At 50.1% G+C, this 18,537-nt stretch overlaps 1 protein-coding gene across 1 annotated transcript; it reads right to left on the reverse strand.

Moving 5' to 3' along the window:
- Positions 1-1,694: 1,694 nt before the first annotated feature.
- Positions 1,695-16,655, reverse strand: Itih3 (inter-alpha-trypsin inhibitor heavy chain 3). Its single transcript, XM_021203537.2, has 22 exons — positions 16,530-16,655; positions 15,905-15,925; positions 14,846-15,012; positions 14,644-14,748; positions 14,265-14,427; positions 13,658-13,771; positions 12,303-12,428; positions 11,960-12,076; positions 11,098-11,266; positions 10,446-10,571; positions 10,019-10,200; positions 8,340-8,525; positions 8,050-8,189; positions 7,429-7,583; positions 6,835-6,837; positions 5,984-6,016; positions 5,697-5,732; positions 5,438-5,551; positions 4,810-5,014; positions 2,821-2,993; positions 2,506-2,617; positions 1,695-1,935 (listed from the first exon to the last, which is right to left on the reverse strand). The coding sequence occupies exons 1-22, from the start codon at positions 16,620-16,622 to the stop codon at positions 1,806-1,808; spliced, it is 2,670 nt and encodes an 889-aa protein (XP_021059196.1). The 5' UTR covers positions 16,623-16,655; the 3' UTR covers positions 1,695-1,805.
- Positions 16,656-18,537: the final 1,882 nt, after the last annotated feature.

The raw sequence follows: 18,537 nt of genomic DNA on the forward strand, positions 1-18,537 counted from the left end.
TGCACAGAGGGATGAAGGGGATGTCCTGGTGCACAGAGGGATGAAGGGGATGTCCTGGTGCACAGAGGGATGAAGGGGATGTCCTGGTGCACAGATTCAGGTAAAGCAAGAGTCAGCTGTGCTCTGTGCAAACAAAGCTCCCTAGAAGACCAAGCACTCAGAATGGAGATATCTTCAAGTTCCTCTCTAGGGACCCCTCTGTCTCCCTAACGCACTCTGGGTTTATCGGAAGAGAGAAAGTGGTCACCACGAGGTGCCAGGAGGATCTGTGGAGTCCTGGTCCTCCTGAAGGCAAACCGTGACAGTTGTGAAGATAAGAACTGTGCTGCACTCTCCCTCAGACCCTTGCTGTGGGCATCTGGCTGATGACCCCAAGGGTGGCTGGATGCATGGAGGGGAGTGAGTGGGTAGATGGCCCGGTGGGTAGTTGAGTAGATAAGTGGTGTTATGTTTTACGTCTGGAGTGTCACCACAAGCCTATGTGCTTAAAGCCTGGTCACAAGCCTGTTGGGCTAGGAGGCAGCAATGGAACCTCAGAAGGAAGGAACTTGAGCCACTGAGGGCCATGCCCTTGAAAGGAACCCTCTCTGTGTCTCTGTCTCTCTCTGTCACACACACACACACACACACACACACACACACATTCTCTCTCCCTCTCCCCACCTCCTTCACTCTCTTTCTGAAACAGGGTCTCCTGTATCCCAGACTGGCCTTGAACTCCTGATCATCATTCCTCTACCTCCCAAGTGCTGGGATTGCAGGAATAAGCCACCATTTGCATCTCTCTGTCCTCCTTCCCCCTTCCTCCTCTGGTCCTCCTTCAGTTTTTAACTTTCTTTCTTTCTTTTTCTTTTTTGTTTTTGTTTTGTTTTGTTTTGTTTTTGAGATGTATGTGCCCAGGCTGGTCAGCACCTCTCTATATTACCTGATCTGACCTCAGTTCCCTTGCTTCCGCCTTCCTATTGCTGGCTCACAGGCATGTGTCACCATGCCTGCCTCTTTTTCCTTTTGGGCTACCATAAAATAAACAGACTTCTGCTGGTACATGCTCCTACCACGATGGACTGCGCCACTACACAGTGTCAGAGCCAAGCAGCCATTGACTTCTGAAGTTGTGAGCCAACATGTTATTGTAAGTATGGGATGTCCTCCAAGCGTTTAAACACTCAGTCCACCAGATAGTGGCACTGTGTTTGGGGAAGTCATAGAACTTTTAAGGGGTGGGGCCTAGCTGGAGGAAGTGGTCACAAGGGGGCATGTCTTCATGAGTTAGACTAGACCTGCTTCCCGTTCCAGTTTCTGCTTCTGATCTTTCAATGTGAGGAACCTACGTGGCAAGCTCCTATTACACATGACCAAGGATTCCAACTACATGTGTGTCCTACCATGATGAACTATATCCTCTCAAACCTCCCTCCCTTCCTCCATGACGCTGCTTCTTGTCACCACGATGAGAGAAGGAGCTCTTGACCCCTGCTGTAAGTCATCCCTGGATTTTAAACTCACCCCACTGCACCCTTCCTGGTGACTCAGAAATCCTTTGCTCATCATCAGTTGTGGATTCCCCAAGGTGTCACCCCAACCAACTCTGTCCCACATTTGTCTCATCTGAGACCCCCCCGGAAGTTGCCTTCTTAACAGCCATCCTGTTTCTTGAGTGGTGGCTCACGAAGGCTCTCAGAGACTGACAGTTGTTCTGGTTTACATGGTGGGCTTTATTGTCCCGGTCCTTCCCACAAGCCCCATTCTGTGCCCCTTTTCCAGGCAACCCAGGCCTTCTACTTCAGCAGCAGCTGGCATGTTACTCAGAACAAGCTGGGGACAATATAGTCGGTATGGACACCATCAATTAGCCCTTCTCCGTTGTTATGGACAAACCAGCAGATGACCTTGGTGCCAACACTGGCATCCTTCCTGTAATCTTTCTGGGAGCCCCTGGGAGAAAAGAAAGAGATGCTGTAAGGCACAGAGTGAGCAACTTGTCTGAGGACATCGTGGACTGAAGGTTAAAGGAGACTCTTTTTAGTGGGACAGGGCCCCATCTGTCCCAGGTAAGTGCTTCACCACCTTGCTGTATCTCTCCACCTAACTCCTGAAACGTTTTTGGTATGTTATTTTTTAGTTGATATTTTAATATTTAAGGCAGGGTCTCCTGTAGCCTAGGCTGGCCTTGAACTTGCTAAATAGCCAAGGACCTGAATTCTTGATCTTCCTACCTCCACCTCTAAGGGCTGAGATTGCAGGCACATGCCACCATGCCTGGCTTAAGGTTGAAGAGTCTAGCGTTCTTCTGTCAAGAATGCAGTCGTGTGATTGTTCTCTCGAGGGAGCCAGGTTTGAGCTAATCCTTGATTAGGAAGAGTCTAAGAGGGCCAAGACCTCAAAAAGAAATAAGGGTACCCTGGAGAAAACACGAGCCTGCCAACCTGGGTGCCATGGTACAGAGGGTTCTTTCTTCCTGTCTTGGTACTAGGTGGGGTGAAGGTGTCAGAGATGCCACCTCACCTTGTGACAGTCAACCGATGATTCTTCACCACCATTGTGGCATCTGGTTTCATAGGGTCAGAGCCTGGGCGGATGCCAAACACTTCAAAGTCAAAGGGTTGGAAGAACTGGCCTGTGGATGAAAACATTAACAGTGAGCCTCTGTCTGTCGAGGGGGAGGGGGTGGGGGAGGGGGGCATGGCCACTGGCTTTTCAGGACTGGCGCAAGGCTGAACAGCCATGTTGTGAACCAGGTATGGGTGGCTAGGTGGCTTGAAGTTTTGCACATCTATTCCCAGTGCTTCAACGTAACTAAGCGGTCTTAGCATTTCATACCCAGCAGCCCATGTGTCTGTACTGACATCCGGTGACTGTCCACCACGTAGAACCCTAGGAAGTCCTGGTGAACTGGATGTTTCTTCCAAACCTGGTGTAAGACGATCACAAAGCTAATCCCATCTCCAAAGGACACCACCATATTTTTTTTCCTGTTGATTGTTACAGACAGCCTAGGAGAGAAGGGGAGGCCATGTGGCCTTGGCATTAACCATTTGAATCAAGGGCTTTTCTGCAAGGCTTCTCAAGTGCATGTCACCTGACGGCACACAAATGCTAGACACTACCTCAGTGTTGAGATAAGACTACCACAAATATCTGTGCCCTCTACAGAGTGGACCTTGGTTCTTCTGGGGGCAGGAAAGAGGTCTAGAAACCCATAGGCCTGGGACCAGCTCAGGCTCTGTGTGATCCTGGGCAGGTTGTACCCTCACTGAGCCTAATGGGAATAGTGGGATAGATAGATAGATAGATAGATAGATAGATAGATAGATAGATAATAGATAGATGGATAGATAGATAGATAATAGATAGATGGATAGATAGATGATAGATAGGTAGATAGATAGATAGATAGATAGATAGATAGATAGATAGATAGATAGATGATAGATAGATGGATAGATAGATAGATAGATAGATGATAGATACACAAAAACAAAACCAAAATAAACACAACAAGCAAAAGACCAATAAAACAAACAAGCAAACAAACCAAAACAGACTACAAAACAAAAAATCCACAAAAGCAAAGTAAAACAAAACATAGAGTAGGGGCTGGAGAGATGGCTCAGGGGTTAAGAGCACTGACTGCTCTTCTGAAGGTCCTGAGTTCAATTCCCAGCAACCACATGGTGGCTCACAACCATCTATAATGGGATCTGATGCCCTCTTCTGGTGCATCTGAAGACAGCTAACAGTGTACTCATATACATTAAATGAATAAGTAAAATCTAAGAAAAAAAAGTTCTAAAAAAAAAAGAATTTAAAACAAAAAACAAAAAAACAAAAAACAAAAAACAAAATAAAGCAAAACACCACGGAGTCTATTTTGCATTGGCCAACTACTCCTGGGCGTGGGCTGCTCTGGAACGTAGTTGTTACACCCAGTGACATTCCACTGGAGAAAACAGATTCTTCCTTTGCCATTGGGTATCGACTTCGAGTAGTTTCTTGGAGAGGGGTAGGACTTGCCCTCCTCCATGCTGGCACCTTATCTGGCTTCAACTATGCAGGTCTCGTTTGAGTTCCAGGCACGGTCTCTGTGAGCTCACACGCTAGGCCAGAACTCATCTTGTAACTCAGGCCGACCTGGAGCTTTTGGGATCATCCTGGTTCTGTCTCCCAGTTGCTGGGATTAAAGGTATCTGCAATCACACTCAACCCTCCTGTCTGGCTAGGAATGGGTTCTTGCAAGGGCTGATGAGATTGTTCATTGCACAACGGTGCTTCCTGCACAAGCCAGATGGCCTGAGTTCAGCCTCCAGAACCCACGTAACTCAGGCAGAAGGAAAGAGAACTGAGTTCACAAAGTCGTCCTCTGACTTACTCACGACATGTGTTGTAAGCGGCATGGAGCGAGGGGCGGGGGAGAAATACTGATGATGATGATGATGATGATGATAATGATGATGATGACGACAGATAAAATTTTAGAGCTGGCACCTTTTTATATTACCAAGGCCAGTCTTAAACTTGTGACCTCAAGCAATCCCTTGCCCTTAGGGATCCCGAGCACTGGACTGTGTGTGCGTCTCTGCACTTGGCTTCCCCCTAAGGCTTTCATGCCGTCATGACTTTCCTCAAAGTGAGTCCTACACACTATCCAGCTACAAATTTTGGCTATGGCAGGGGGTCTCAGGATTGGTGCCCTATCCCACGGTTACCACCCTTTGGGATCTGAATTCAGGCTGTCAGTCTCTCCTGTGACTCTTGTGAGAATCCTGCATTTCCCTTTCTCCTCAGCCTTGGAGGTACAAGAAAACTTACCCAGTCTGTGTGACCGTGATGGTGTCTAGCCAACTGAACTTGCTCAGGGCGGCCCCAGTCCCTAGGATGATCTTCTCCGTGGTCACCTCAACCCGGAAGTCCATCCAAGCATTAGTAATGCCCAGTTTGCCAAAATACGTTTTCCCTGTCCCAGAAGACGCGTTACTTCGCTTATCTCCGATGATCTGTCCGGTCACAGTGATACCTGCCAGGAGGGTGGGCCAAGAGGAGAGACTAGTGAGGGCTTTTGAACCCATTATGGCTTGTAGGGATGTCTTCCTCTTTAGCAAGGCAGTCTGAGGGGAAGCAGAGGCAGAACCCCCAAAGGAACACCAGAGCCAAATTCCATGCTAGAAGCTTCGGGCCTGGGGCATGCTGGGAGAAAAACTGCTCCCAATATACAAGCCAGGCTTCCCATATCTCTACCTTTCTCTAATAGCATTAGACACTTAGTGGGTCTGTCTCTAATAGCACTAGGCACTTAGTGGGTCTTGCTGTTTGGCTGGCCCCTCCTCCCTCGTGCAGAGTGTTCTGTATGTGAAGAGGGATAATTACTCGAGTCAGGAGGGGCAGGTCCATGGACTCACCTAGGCTCTCAGACAACAAGCACCCCAGCTTGTAACCTCACCTGTGACTGGGTCCTCAATCAGGCGCAGCACGGTGCCAGGCTTCTCGTCGATGTTGAAGCAGATGCTGTCGTTCTTCCCCGGGACTTGGATGATGAAGTGGGGGTCCCCATCCACTGACAGCACATCAGAGAATGGGCTGACACCCTGTGCCACAAGACTTCCCTGGCCTCCTGGACTTCCCAGGACTCCTGGGCCTGTGGGCAGGAGCAAGACACCCGTAACCCTGAACCTTGACTGGGGGGGAGTCAGGCAACTCACCATAATAGTAGGGGGTCAGACGGGACGGTTGACTGGCTACGGAGCAAAGGAAGACCAGATTGAACGAAGCAAGCTGTCCTGGGGGAGTCTGGGGCCTCCATTCGGAATTTGGCTTATACCTCTCCCAATCTGACCCCCCCCAATGATTTCCTTCCCTCTCTCCCCTCCACCAGCATGCAGACGCCCCAGGACACCTGGTCAATCGGCCTGTGGCAGAGGTTGATTGAGGAGACACTACAGGAGGGGCCGGAACGGGGAAGGCTCTGGGTGCAGCCTCGTGTACTCACTCAAGAAGGACATGGTGGAGGCCTCAGCGATGGCTAGTAAAACATCAAAGGGCAGGCATGAGCAACAGTCAAGGGCTTACCCCAGCTCCCAATCCTGTACTTTCCGTTGGCCTGAAGGCTACTGGTCCCCACCGGGGCGCCAGCATTGGCAGACTTGCCCAGGAAATCCCTTTCAGAGCTGCTGGTAGTGCAGATGTCATTTAAACGATAGGAGCATATTTTGATGTGGCTAAAATGTAAATCTCTCACTTTGTCAGCCTACCCTTCGTGGGCAATGTGCACAGCCCTCTGTGAGCTCTTCAGTCCCTGGGTGGGATAGGGTGAGACCCACAATGTCTGTTGTTCCTGAGGGGAAAAGGTGACCTAATGTACTTGTGCTCCTTAGAGATTCAGGTGGGTAGCTTGCCAGGGGCTGAGTCTTGCCGGATGTTAGTGTGCCAGAGGGGTACAGTGTTCTGATTTCACAGTGAGAGAAATGTGGGGGGCCTTGGGCCCCAGACACCGTCAGCATGGGCACCGGGCCCACGTGCCTAGGCCTGTGTTCCCAGATCAGCTACTGGCTGAGTCCTCTCTGGACGTGGCGCACTCACATCATGAGAATTGGAAGAGTCGCATATGGGTTGCTAGGGGTCATGTAGAAGTGCTAGATATCAAAATTAATTGCTTTTTGCAGATTGATTGGCCCATCTTGAGATAAGGAAGGCATCTTCAACCTAATTAATGGGAACCCTGAGTCTTGACGTGAGTCTGAAAGCTGTCTTCAGTCCCTCTCTCCCTCCCTTTTTGTCTCCCTCCCTTTCTCCCTCCCTCCCTCCCCTACTCTCTCCCTCCATCCATCACATGAAGCTTACCTTCTAACATGCAGTCATAGTGAGGGAGAAAGAAGAAAAGCCATATTAGACATAGGCTACTAAGGCCACATTGCAACCAGTGAGAGTGCTCTGTGGCCTGGCTTAGAGCTAGCTTTGTCCTCATAGGGTGTCCCCTAGAACCAAACACCCTAGAAAACAGGGACTGTGCCTCTCAGTGCCAGGCTCCCCATGAAGTTGCTATACACATTTGGGGCTCCCCTGGTGAGTACAATCTGGGGTCTTGTTAAAGATGTTTGGTTTCGGATTCCAGCTCTCAGGGCCTCTTTTTCTCACACATCCCAGGTCCCTGGTAGTTTGTCACAGGTCTGAATTTGGGGCTAGGAGCACTAATCGTCCCTAGATGGAGTGCCCTTTTGGCTTCCATCCCTTGAGAGACTTAGAGACTCCTACTGTCCCCCACCCCATACCCCTGATAACCACTTCACTCTTTCCATACCCCTCCAGATACTTCCAAATATGCCCCTCTTCAAAAGGTCTGGCATCCCCAGCCTAGCCAATTCCTCTGTTGGGATTCTAGGGTCCAGGATCTTAGCGGGAAGATCCCAGAGTCTGGCCTTCTCTCCCTGTGCCCACCTTCCCCAGGCTTGTCAGCAATGGATGTCTGGTCCTCATTGTCCTCAGGCTTGGTCACCACCATGGAGGTCAGTGGGGTTACAAAGTGGTACTTGAGGGACAGATCCAGGGCCTCGGCTGTGATGTTCTCCTTCTCATCCCCATGGGCATTCTTGCTGTAAGGAGGAACAGCTCAGAGTCAGCCCAGAACACACCAGACTGCTTCCTTTTCCCACTAACTCCCAACCAGACCAGAATCTCCAGGGGCAGCCAGAGAACATCTCCCCTCTCCCCACTGCCCCCATCCTTGCTCCTGCTCAGTGGAGCTCACTGGAGTGGGGGGTAGACGCATCACCCTCTCAAGGGTGCTCAGCTACAGCCTCGGGGTGTTGGGGCTTGCCCCCATCACTGCTCTTCAACCTCCCTATCACTGGGTGGTGCTGATGAAGAGAAAAAGCTAAGGCCCTTGCCTGCCCTAGAGGCACTCTCAGCTTTCGGCAGTGGGCAAGCAGGAGGGGTGGGACCCAAGGGATCATCTTAGGGGAGGGGCAGAGCAGTAAGAATGTTCACGGTGATGTCCTTCCTCAGCAGGTGGCTGTCTTACTCAACACAATCAGTCAAGGTGAGGGTAGGCCAACTCACCGTTTCTCCAGTAGCTGCTCGATAGTGAGGTAGGCCCAGAGTCGCTCAATGTAGTCCCCAAAAATGTAGCCTTGCTCCTTCAGGGCTGCGTCCATTTCCTTCATGTCTACCTCCTCTGTGAAAGTTAGGTCATTCAAGGCCTGGGAGGGGAAATGGGGCAAGCGAGGAACCTGAGAGCTGGACTGTGGAGCTGTGGTGGCTGGGTTCAGAGGACGCCACTCCAGGAAGCCTCGGGTCTGTCACTGCTGACCCTATATTCCCAGCATGCCCCAGGCATCTGTCCCACTCACCCCATGGCCCTTCACATCTGCCTTGAAGTTGTCCATGTTCCTGTCCACCAGGCGCCCTGCTACAACAATCTCAGAGCCATCGTAGAAGTGGGGGTAACTGTTCCTGGTGAGGTCTAGGATGGCATTCTCGGGGTATTCCACCTCCACATTGGTCAGTAGTGGATTAGCTACCTCTTCATAGAAGCCCTGTAAGTCAGATCAGGGACCCGGTCACCTCAGACCCCCCCCCCCAGGGGAGACATGGAGAAGCCCGGGATAGGTTGGTCTCACAAATGCTATGAGGTGGCATTTGGAAGGGCTGAACAGATCCTTTCCCTTGGTCTTCATTTCTAAATAGTCCTGGCTGTGCCCTGGCTGTGTCTAGGAAGGCACAGTCTCCTACGAGGTCACTGTCTGTATGAGTACACTGTAGCTGTCTTCAGACACACCAGAAGAGGGCATCCAATCCCATTATAGATGGTTCTGAGCCACCATGTGGTTGCTGGGAATTGAACTCAGGACCTCTGGAAGAGCAGCGAGTTCTCTTTACTGCTGAGCCATCTCTCTAGCCCATAAATGTTAAGATTCTTTTTATATTATTATTATTATTATTATTATTATTATTATTATTATTATTATTATATTTTTCAAGACCGGGATTTTCTGTGTAGTCTGTGTAGTCCTAGAACTCTCTCTCTCTCTCTCTCTCTCTCTCTCTCTCTCTCTCTCTCTCTCTGTAGACTAGGCTGGCCTTGAACTCACAGAGATCTGCCTGCTTCTGCCTCCCGAGTGCTGAGATTAAAGGCATGTGCCACCACTGCCTGGCTGTTCCCACTATCTTGAAGACTAGAGGGAACAAAAGGAAAGGACATAATTCTGGGTGCAGAACTTTAGATAAAGAAATATTAGCCAGAGAAAGGGGTGTGGTCAGAGGGGAGGAAAGCTCTGGGGTCCCCTACATGTGGGGGTGTGGTCCACCACCAGTGGGAGGTCCTAGATTCAGACTGAAGAGTGAGGCACACAGTTACATCTGGCGAGCACATATTTTTAAATACTGTTTTATTGAATAAAGATCTGTGTCTGTCATGAGTCGGATTTGTGCTGAACTCCCTACAGCCTAATCCTCAGAGTGCAGCCTTATTTGGAGGTAAATTCTCTACACAGATAATCCAATGATGTCATGAAGTTGGGCCCTAGTCCAGTATCCCTTGTGTCCTTATAAAAAGAGGAAACTGGATACAGACACACAACGAAAAGAATGCATGGGAAGGCCCAAGAAGAAGAGGATTGTGACAAGTCAAAAACTGAAGCTTATGCAGACCTTTCCCTCAGAGAGGGACCAACCCCCTGTCACCTGATCTCAGACGTGTAGCCTCTAAGATTCTGAGACAGCGTTTCTGTTATTCAAGGCACCTTGTCAGTGGTCATAGTCTTCCTTATGACAGGCTTAATAAACCGTTGTCCTGTGGAATGTTTGGGCCTGCTTTCATAAAAATTTCTTATTGCTCATGAGACAAATACATTAACAGAATGTCCTGTGTTTGATCTGCCAGTCCTGCAGAAGAGGCAGCTCTGTTTTATATAGAATAGAACAAGATGCAGCCAGGGGTGCACTTTAACGGACAGGAGGCTCCATCTGACACCTGATGTCGTCACGTGGAAATAGCTGCCTGAGAAATAGCGTGTGAGGTAAAATGTACCTGCAGCTGCAAGTTGGCATCAGAATCTTCATAAATGCGCCGGGCAAGCCCATGGTTCTCCAGGGCCAGAGTCTCCAGGAAATTATAATTCAGATTGTTGCCAAAGCCCAGGTTATATAAAGGGAACTTGCCCCCGATGGCATTCCGGACATTTTCCTGGATCTTTTCAGGTCTGCTCTCGCCTGTAGAAAGCGCCATTCATGTTGGGGATCATCTCCACGGCTCTGCTGGGAAGAGCTGGCTCTTTACATGCAGAGCTCGTAGGGAGCCTTGACACAGATAGGCATGTTCCTGCCTTTAAGGGGCTCACAAGATGCTAGGGAACCCCCATGAAAAGACATCCAAGGTCTTGTAGTGAGCCAGACACACAGGCAGGCAGGCAAGCAGGCAGGCCCTCACCTTGGGCTCAAGCCTCCCTCTCCCTTACCAGTATTGGCATCCCCATCTGTCAACATGATGATGATAGAGGTGCTCCTCTCTGGCACAGCGTGGTCCTCTCGGGCCTTGTTCAGCATTTCAATACCCCTCAGCAGCCCATCATTGATGTTGGTCACTGTACACCAACAGAGAGACAGAACCATTGGAGTGAGATGTGTCCTTGGGGTGCCAGAGTACAAGGCTGTTGAAGGAGACTGAAGCAGTAGACCCTGCTCTTGTGCCAAGGACTGTGTCATCCTGGACGCAGAAGTACTCAGAAAACATTGACATGTGTGGACAAACAGCATAGACTTCCGCACAGGCATCAAAGGGGTGCTAAAAGGTTCCAAGCATGTGCGATCATAACAATTTGGCAAGCAGTCAGGTGGAGTCACCAGGAGTGGGAAGGAAATGATATAGATGTCATGTCTGGTTTCCATAGGAAGCAGGGTCCCTGTGCCTTATCACGAGGAGACTTGTGGGCACCAGGATGATGGGTTAGAAGTGCAGAGAACAGGTTTCCCTAGGCCACCAAGGAGGCACCCTGTTGTCTGGTCTTCAAGTCTGAGGTCTATTCCAAGGGAGAGACACAAAGGAGAGGGGCTGCGGGCACAAGAAAAGGGATCTGGTGGAATTCACATCTGCCCCTCCCCCCAGCTCACTGCTTTGATCTTCGATGTTCTTCACAAATGTCCTGGCCTCCTCAAGGTTTGCAGGGGTGGCTTGAACTAGGTGATCTTTCCAGGTGGTCACATCGGTGCTGAAGAGAATGAAATTCAGATAGTCGTCCTCTTTCATGTCATCCAGGATTTTAAGAAGGGCTTCCCTGGTCTGCGGGAAGAAGAAGACAAATAGACCATAAAGACACACAAGAGAAATGAGCCGGGTCGCTTCCAGCCTAGGCTGACAGAGGAGCGCCTACTAGCCTTATCCTTATGAGTTAGCATTGCCCAAGCCCCCAATTCCCTGTGCAAGTAGGTAAAAGCTTTGCATATTCTTACATTCTGTCTGATCCTTCCTTTTCCACCAGAAATACTAGAATCTACCTACTTAAAAAAAAAATTAAGGGGCTGGTGAGATGGCTCAGTGGGTAAGAGCAACGGACTGCTCTTCCGAAGGTACTGAGTTCAAATCCCAGCAACAACATGGTGGCTAACAACCATCCGTAACAAGATCTGACTCCCTCTTCTGGAGTGTCTGAAGACAGCTACAGTGTACTTACATATAAATAAATAAATACATATAAATAAATCTTTTTTAAAAAATTAAATAATCTCGGTGCTGGAGAGATGGCTCATTGGTTAAGGGCACTGGCTGCTCTTCCAAAGGTCTTGAGTTCAATTCCCAGCAACCACATAGTGGCTCAGAACCATAATGTGATCTGATGCCCTATTCTGGCATGTGGGTGTATAAGCAGATATTATTAAAAAATAATAATAATAATTTTTAAAAAATCTCTTCCTCCTCATGTTTCTACACCCAGTGCTGCCCCGGGTGCTAGGAGGGTGCTGGATGAAGACAAACCTGCTGGATTTTCCGACCAGACATGGAGCCGCTGACGTCAATCACAAAGACTACGTTCTTAGGCACCACTGGAAGGCCTTGGGGCGCAAAGAAGTGCACAAAGTAGCCATTGACTATCTGCAAGGGTGGGAGAGAGGAGGAGGCCAATGCCTGTTTAACAATGCCTTGCCTTGCAAGCAGAAGTCAAACGTTTGTCATTTCCACTCTCCAGGAGGTGCTGTGCAAGGGATCTGGTGCTAAAGACGGGAGGAAGGACCACCTCTGAAGCCCCTGAGGATCCTGGGCCTCTCTCCACCATGACAATGGATTAGCAAGCAAACCTGGTAGAGCCATCAACCTCTACCTGCACATTCCCTGGAGACTCTCTGTTCACATCATAGACGATGGTGAAGTCACCGTTGAGGAGGGAGTCTGTACAGGTCGGGCATGAACGCTGCTGGTCTAAGCTGGGCTTGAAAGACACGTGCCCCTGTGGAGAGAAGGGAAGAGCCTTGAGCTTATTAAGGGCGGCCCTCTGGCAGACAGGAAGAACAGGCAGTTCCTCCTGGATAAAGCTGCTCCCATACGCCACCTTTCTGAATACCTCCCTCCCTGGGTGACCAGAACCTGTCTGGGGTGGGTAGGCTGTCATCTTCATTGAGTCTTTCTCCTCCTTTCTGACTGCTTCATCTTAACTCTTTAGCTCAGCTCCAGAAGTTTCTTGGGCATGGGAGTTTTACCCCACATGAGAGAACCTTGTGCTGAGTGGTTTGCGCATGGGAGTCGGTACCCAAAGGGCAGAAGGACGCAAGTGGGGAAGGGGGTGTTCCAGTGAAGGAGACTGGGAGCGTCCAGAGGCTAGCAGCTCTTTGAACGTTTCTCTAGAGAGCCTAGACAGCTGAGGTTTGATCTTTATACTTCCTCATCCACTTCCCATTGGCACTGGGCTCCTGCTCTGGAATAGCATGGGGCTCAGTGACTGGTGTCAACTGCCCAGCACCAAGAATGAGAATTAAACCAAATCTCTTGATTCTTGTACTGGCTGGTTTTGTGGGTCAACTTGATACAAGCTGGAGTTATCACAGAGAAAGGAGCTTCAGGTGAGGAAATGCCTCCATGAGATCCAGCTGTGGGGCATTTTCTCAATTAGTGATCAAGGGGGAAGGGCCCCTTGTGGGTGGTGCCATCCCTGGGCTGGTAGTCTTGGGTTCTATAAGCAAGCAAGCAAGCCAGTAAGGAACATTCCTCCATGGCCTCTGCATCAGCTCCTGCTTCCTGACCTGCTTGAGTTCCAATCCTGACTTCCTTTGGTGATGAACAGCAATGTGGAAGTGTAAGCTGAATAAACCCTTTCCTCCCCAGCTTGCTCCTTGGTCATGATGTTCTGTCCAGGAATAGAAACCCTGACTAAGATAAATCTTCCATCTCTCTATGTGGAGTCAGCAGAGCTGGCCTCAGTTTCTTGATCTGCAAACCTGCCCCCGTCTGTTTATTTGCCAGGGTAGACTGGAACTGGGCTTTATAAATGGCTTCCTGTCTCCCCATTGTCCTGGTAGTGTTGAGACCCCAAATCTTCTAGCAGGTTAGCATTAGCACTCGCCCTGATGACCCAGTTGACAGAGGAGAACGGTAACATCAGACAGACAACCTCCACCATCAGAAAAGTCAAGGCTGATGGTCTACCCCCTTCACCCCAAGCCCCAGAGGGATCTACATCACCTTTTTCCCTGAGAAGGACTTGGTGAGGGCGCTTCCCAGGAGGTCATTAGTGATGAATGAGGCTTCAGCATCCAGCATGCTGATGCCCTGTGGCTCGAAGATGTGTGCATCAATCTGAAATGGCCAAATGAAGGAGATGTCATGCTGCAACGGTGCAGAGGTCTGGTACACATTCAAGGGAAATGACACGGTCTGTGGTGATACAGGGAGCCTCACGGATGATAGTGGTGGCTACCAGGAAAGTTCAAAGCTTGTGGTGGCACAAAACATTTGCATCATGTCTGCCATTGATCCTGAGTTCCACAACCACAATGTTTCTATTTCCTTTTCCTGTTAACCTTGATGTAGCTAAAACAGACCAGTTGCAAGTGTTTCAGAAGTGCTTTGTGGTACAGTCCCCAAGGGTCCTGGCGCTAAAGCCTCCTCCCCTTGGCTCCCAATTGTTGTAGCTAAAGCCAATGTGCTGCTTCCAATCCTTCTCAGCCAAGCACAGGGACTTGGAGATGTGTCCTTGGCTCAGCTCTGAGATATGCCCTCCTTCTCCCACCTTGACCCTACTGCCGTTCTCTGGGCTTTCTGAGCAGGGGATGCAGAAATGGCTGCTTACCTCAAAGTGTCTGACCAGTTGTTTGGGCTGGACCTTAAGGTACATCTCGTACTTGCCCTTGTTTCTCTTGAGCAGTTCTTCATAGGTTAGCTCGAAGGTGACTTTGCTGCCTGCAGCCACATTGACAGACACTGTGAACTTCTCCAGTTTCCTCCCAGAGGCCCTAAGGGACAGGAGTGCAGGACAGTCCTTAGCACAAAGACTTCAGGAACCCCTCCTTCATTGGCTCTGGGTTCAAGTCTCAGATCCTAGGTTAGAGACCTCCCTATCTATTCCAAACCTCAGTTGCTTTGAGATGGGATATTCTGGGGATACACATGGTCACCATAACAACAGTCATAGTTGCTTTCTTCTCTCAGATCCCAAGAACCACACTCACTTGACCAAACCGGCTGTCTTGCCCTGGGACACAGCCTTTTCATATTGTTTCTGGGCAACTTCCTTCTCCTTGACGTTCCCAGGGTAGGTGACACCATCAATGGTCCTGCAGATCAAGAGTGTAGCGGAAAGGGCTGTCACACCTGGCCAGAACCCCGCCATACCCCACCCCAGCAAGAGTGAGCAGCTCTGGTGACACCCACAAGGTGAAGTTGGTGATGAAGGCTGTCTTGGGCAGTTCCACATCAAAGGACACCTCCTTGGCCGTGTCTGCGCGGTTGACAGCCCTTGTGGTGACAACATTGTGAGCAAAGCGGGAGGTCACCTTGCAGCTGATCTTGGTGCTGTAAACCTCAATGCCATCTACCACCTGTAGGAGAGGTGGGCCAGGATCACTGGGTGGTAATTAGCTGAACTGCATCCTGGGAAATCAACTCATCAGCCTGGCTGCTTCCCTTCCGAATCCCCCCTCATAGGCTCTGAAGTCCCAGGGTGTCTGAGTCCTCCAAGTCATCCACACTGGGAGTCTGGACAGTGTCCTTTGTCCCACATTCAGTTGACTGCCACAATGCTCATGCACTGCCTTCTTATTGCTGCAATCAGCACACGGCTGCAGCCATCCAGATCTTTTAAAAGCTTGTCTGTGACCCAGCCCCTCTCCTAAGTGAAGCCTTCCCCCAGCTCTTCTTCCACCTGGCCCTAGGTTTTCCTCGGAGAGTCTTGTCTCCCCATATGCTGAGCTCCAGCTATGCCTAAGAGTCTTTCTCCATCATGGCTCTTCGTACACAAGCTTCTCCCATCTCACTCTTTCTACCTCCTAGGTCCTTTGGTACTTTTATTCAAACACACACCTCCTTCCTATGCCAAGTGCCCAGACATCCTCTTTCCAATAGGGGTGATAGAGCATGGCACGCTGGGGGAAGAAAGACTCTAGATACTTTGTAACAGCGAGCTTCACCATCTGTTCCCAGTCCTCCCACAGCCGAGTGCCAACAAGAACTTGATTACTTGATCAGTGCCTGTAAAAGGAAGGTTCTCCCCCCAAACACTACACCCCTCCCTCATGCTGACCCTCACAAAGCTGGAGGACCGTGGCTACCGTTCTCTTTCCCAAGGGTCTTTGGGTCACATGGGGCTCTGCCAAGATGGGGCCATGAGCTGTTTTCCAGCTCTGGGGCAGCTGCTGTTACGCTCAGCAAGTGGACAACGGCTCCATTCTGCCCCCCTCCCCGCCCAGTCTGTGTGCCCCTGGAAGTTCTTACCCCTTCTGGAAGGCTCCGTTTCTGTAAACACAAAGATAAACAAGGAGGTCAGGACAAGCACCAGATCACCAAAGGCCTGGGAACAGGTTCTAGGCTAGGGCCAGGGCTCAAGAGACACAGGACCCTCCAGGCCATGTGTTAGAGAGGGATAACAAATAGTTGGAGAAAGAGATGTGCCACCAGGTCACCTATGGAGGAGAACAGAAGATCCTAAGCTGCCTCCTGCTCCGTATGCCACCAACTCACTTAGCCTCTCACTCTGCTCTCCCTTGCTCTGGACCCTTTAGTCATCCTGCCTGCCCATCAGGCTCAACCTAGCATTTTGTAGAGGCCTCTGCACCTGCTTTGCACCTAAGGCGGGTCTTTGTAGACCAAGATGAGAGGTTCACAATTCATCACCCATTGGACAGGTGGAAAAACTGAGGCCTGGGAGTTTGGGGAACTGTTAAATAGCATGCTTGTTTATCAGTCCTATCTGCAGCTTTCGGCTCTCTAGAGTCCAACGCTGTCCCAGTAGCACATTGTCCAGTCCTCAGCTTCCTCCTCCCCTCACTCAGGAGACTTGGAGGGAATTTTCTGCCCATATGACCCTCAAAGTCTTGATATCAGATAAAGGTCGACTCACCCCAAGCAGCCGGAGGGGACTTCTCGGAAAGCCAGAGGTCTCCAAGCCAGAGAGCAGAGCCAAGACAAGGCAGGGCCACCACATAGTCCTCATTGCTGAGCACACAGGCCTGACCTGCTTTCTTTATATATGCCAGCCCAGTGTTTTCCAAGCAGGGTCAACGACCTGGACCATGGGGCCAGAGCTCGGGAAGCAGGCAGCAGCTCCGGGAACTGGGGGCGGGTGGAGTAACCACCCAGTGAGTCTGTGTGAAGAGGGCCCAGTGGATACAATAACAGTGTTGGGGTGGCACTCCTGATAGTCTGAGGTCTGGAGGCCCTCGGGAAGGCAGAAGCTGTGTGAACCAAGTGACCTCCGCTCTCCCTGGTGTGGATGGTGAGGGTGGTGTGAGCTGCATTTAGAACAGCTGGCATCTCTGCAGCTAGGGCTCAGTGTTTTAGTCCTTACCACCCACATTGCCTCTAGGCTGGGCCTGGATCCCAGCTCCAGCCCTCACAAGGCAGCCACTCTCTAGCTAGACCCCCCCCATGGCTGAGCCCTTTGTTCTATTACCCAATGTGTCTGCCAGGGACCCATGAACTGAACCAACTTGAGCCCTGTAGCCTAGCTCCCTCTGGGATCTGACTCCAAACTGCTTCTCTCAGTGTCTCTCCCCTGGCTGTGTGACTGTCTTTCACTGCAAGTATCATCTCCCTCTGCCAGCCCAAGGGCCCTGGCTTCCCTCTTCCTTATTAGACAAAAGGTGCTCTTAATAAAAAAAAAAAAAAAACCAAACAAACAAAAACCCAGCTCTGGATGTCATGTGGTCATTCACAGCATGATAGCATATTTCTTTTTTATAAGATATATTTTATTTTATTTATGTGTGTGTGTCCATTTGTCAGTGGGGTATATGTGTATGTGAGTATAGGTGCCTGACCCTAACATAGGTGCTGCAGACAGACTCAGGTTCTCTTCAAGAGTAGTATAGGTTCTTTATCATTGAGTCATTTCTCCAGTCCCAACAGATGCTCTGGGAGTCCATCCTGTCACCTTATGCTGGACTGTCCCTTCCTGGATAGAGACAAACCTTAATTTGCTCACTGTGTACCCTGGTTCACTCTTGGTGCTTTCTGCATGAAGGCTGGGACCTCCCGAGCCACACCAGGGTCCCACCACCTCTGGCCTCTTCAGGACAGATGCCTCATGCTCACCATGATGTGACTTCTCTGAGTACCCTCCATGTGCTGAGCAGAGTAAACCCTTGTCTATCTGAGCTGAGGCTAGCTGCCGTATGGATGGCACCGTGTTCTCTGCTGAAAGATCTGGGCATGCCTATGAGCTTGGGCATGCCTGTCAGACGTGCGGAGCTCTGGCTACAGAGAGATGGCTGAAAGCAGACACGGAGAGGTGGGGTGAGCTGCAGAAAGGCTTAGCCTAATGATTAGAAGTGGCAGGAGACTCAGAGCAACAATGACAGGGTTACCAAGTCAGCCCAGATGCTGCTGAGGTGGCAGTGGCCGCTGCTGAGAGACCCCCAGCTGGGCAGCATCTACCTGTTTTAACAAAACCACCAACACCTGATGTAGAGAGAAGAGCCCTCAAAATCAGGCCTCTCTCTTAGAGCTGGGCATGTCCCAGTCACAAGGTCATTTCAGCAGGCTGGGGTTGGAGGAAGCCTGCCTCTCAGTGGCTCCTCTGGTGCTCACAGCTATCTGTGGATCCTTTCCTGCCTCCCATCTAGATGCTCTGAGTGTGGGGACAGGGAAAACTTGAAATAGGAATTTTATGGATGCTTAAGAAGGATGGCCATGGGCTGGTGAGATGGCTCAGCGGGTAAGAGCACCCGACTGCTCTTCCAAAGGTGCAGAGTTCAAATCCCAGGAACCACATGGTGGCTTACAACCATCCTTAACAAGATCTGACTCCCTCTTCTGGAGTGTCTGAAGACAGCTACAGTGTACTTAAATATAATAAATAAATAAATAAATCTTTAAAAAAAAAAAAAAATAAATAAAATAAAAAAAAT

Source organism: Mus pahari, chromosome 8, assembly GCF_900095145.1.
Source record: "Mus pahari chromosome 8, PAHARI_EIJ_v1.1, whole genome shotgun sequence".
NCBI classification, from domain to species: domain Eukaryota; kingdom Metazoa; phylum Chordata; class Mammalia; order Rodentia; family Muridae; genus Mus; species Mus pahari.

What these genes read in the sequence shown, in the direction of transcription:
- Itih3 (XM_021203537.2), bottom strand. Translation starts at nt 16,622, where the DNA reads ATGAGGACTATGTGGTGGCCCTGCCTTGTCTTGGCTCTGCTCTCTGGC. An exon ending in AGTCCTTCTCAGGGAAAAAG is followed by an intron (nt 12,429 to 13,657) that starts GTGATGTAGATC and finishes TTCTCTCCACAG; the next exon opens with GGGCACGTGTCTTTCAAGCC. An exon ending in CATCGGTTGACTGTCACAAG is followed by an intron (nt 1,936 to 2,505) that starts GTGAGGTGGCAT and finishes CTTTTCTCCCAG; the next exon opens with GGGCTCCCAGAAAGATTACA.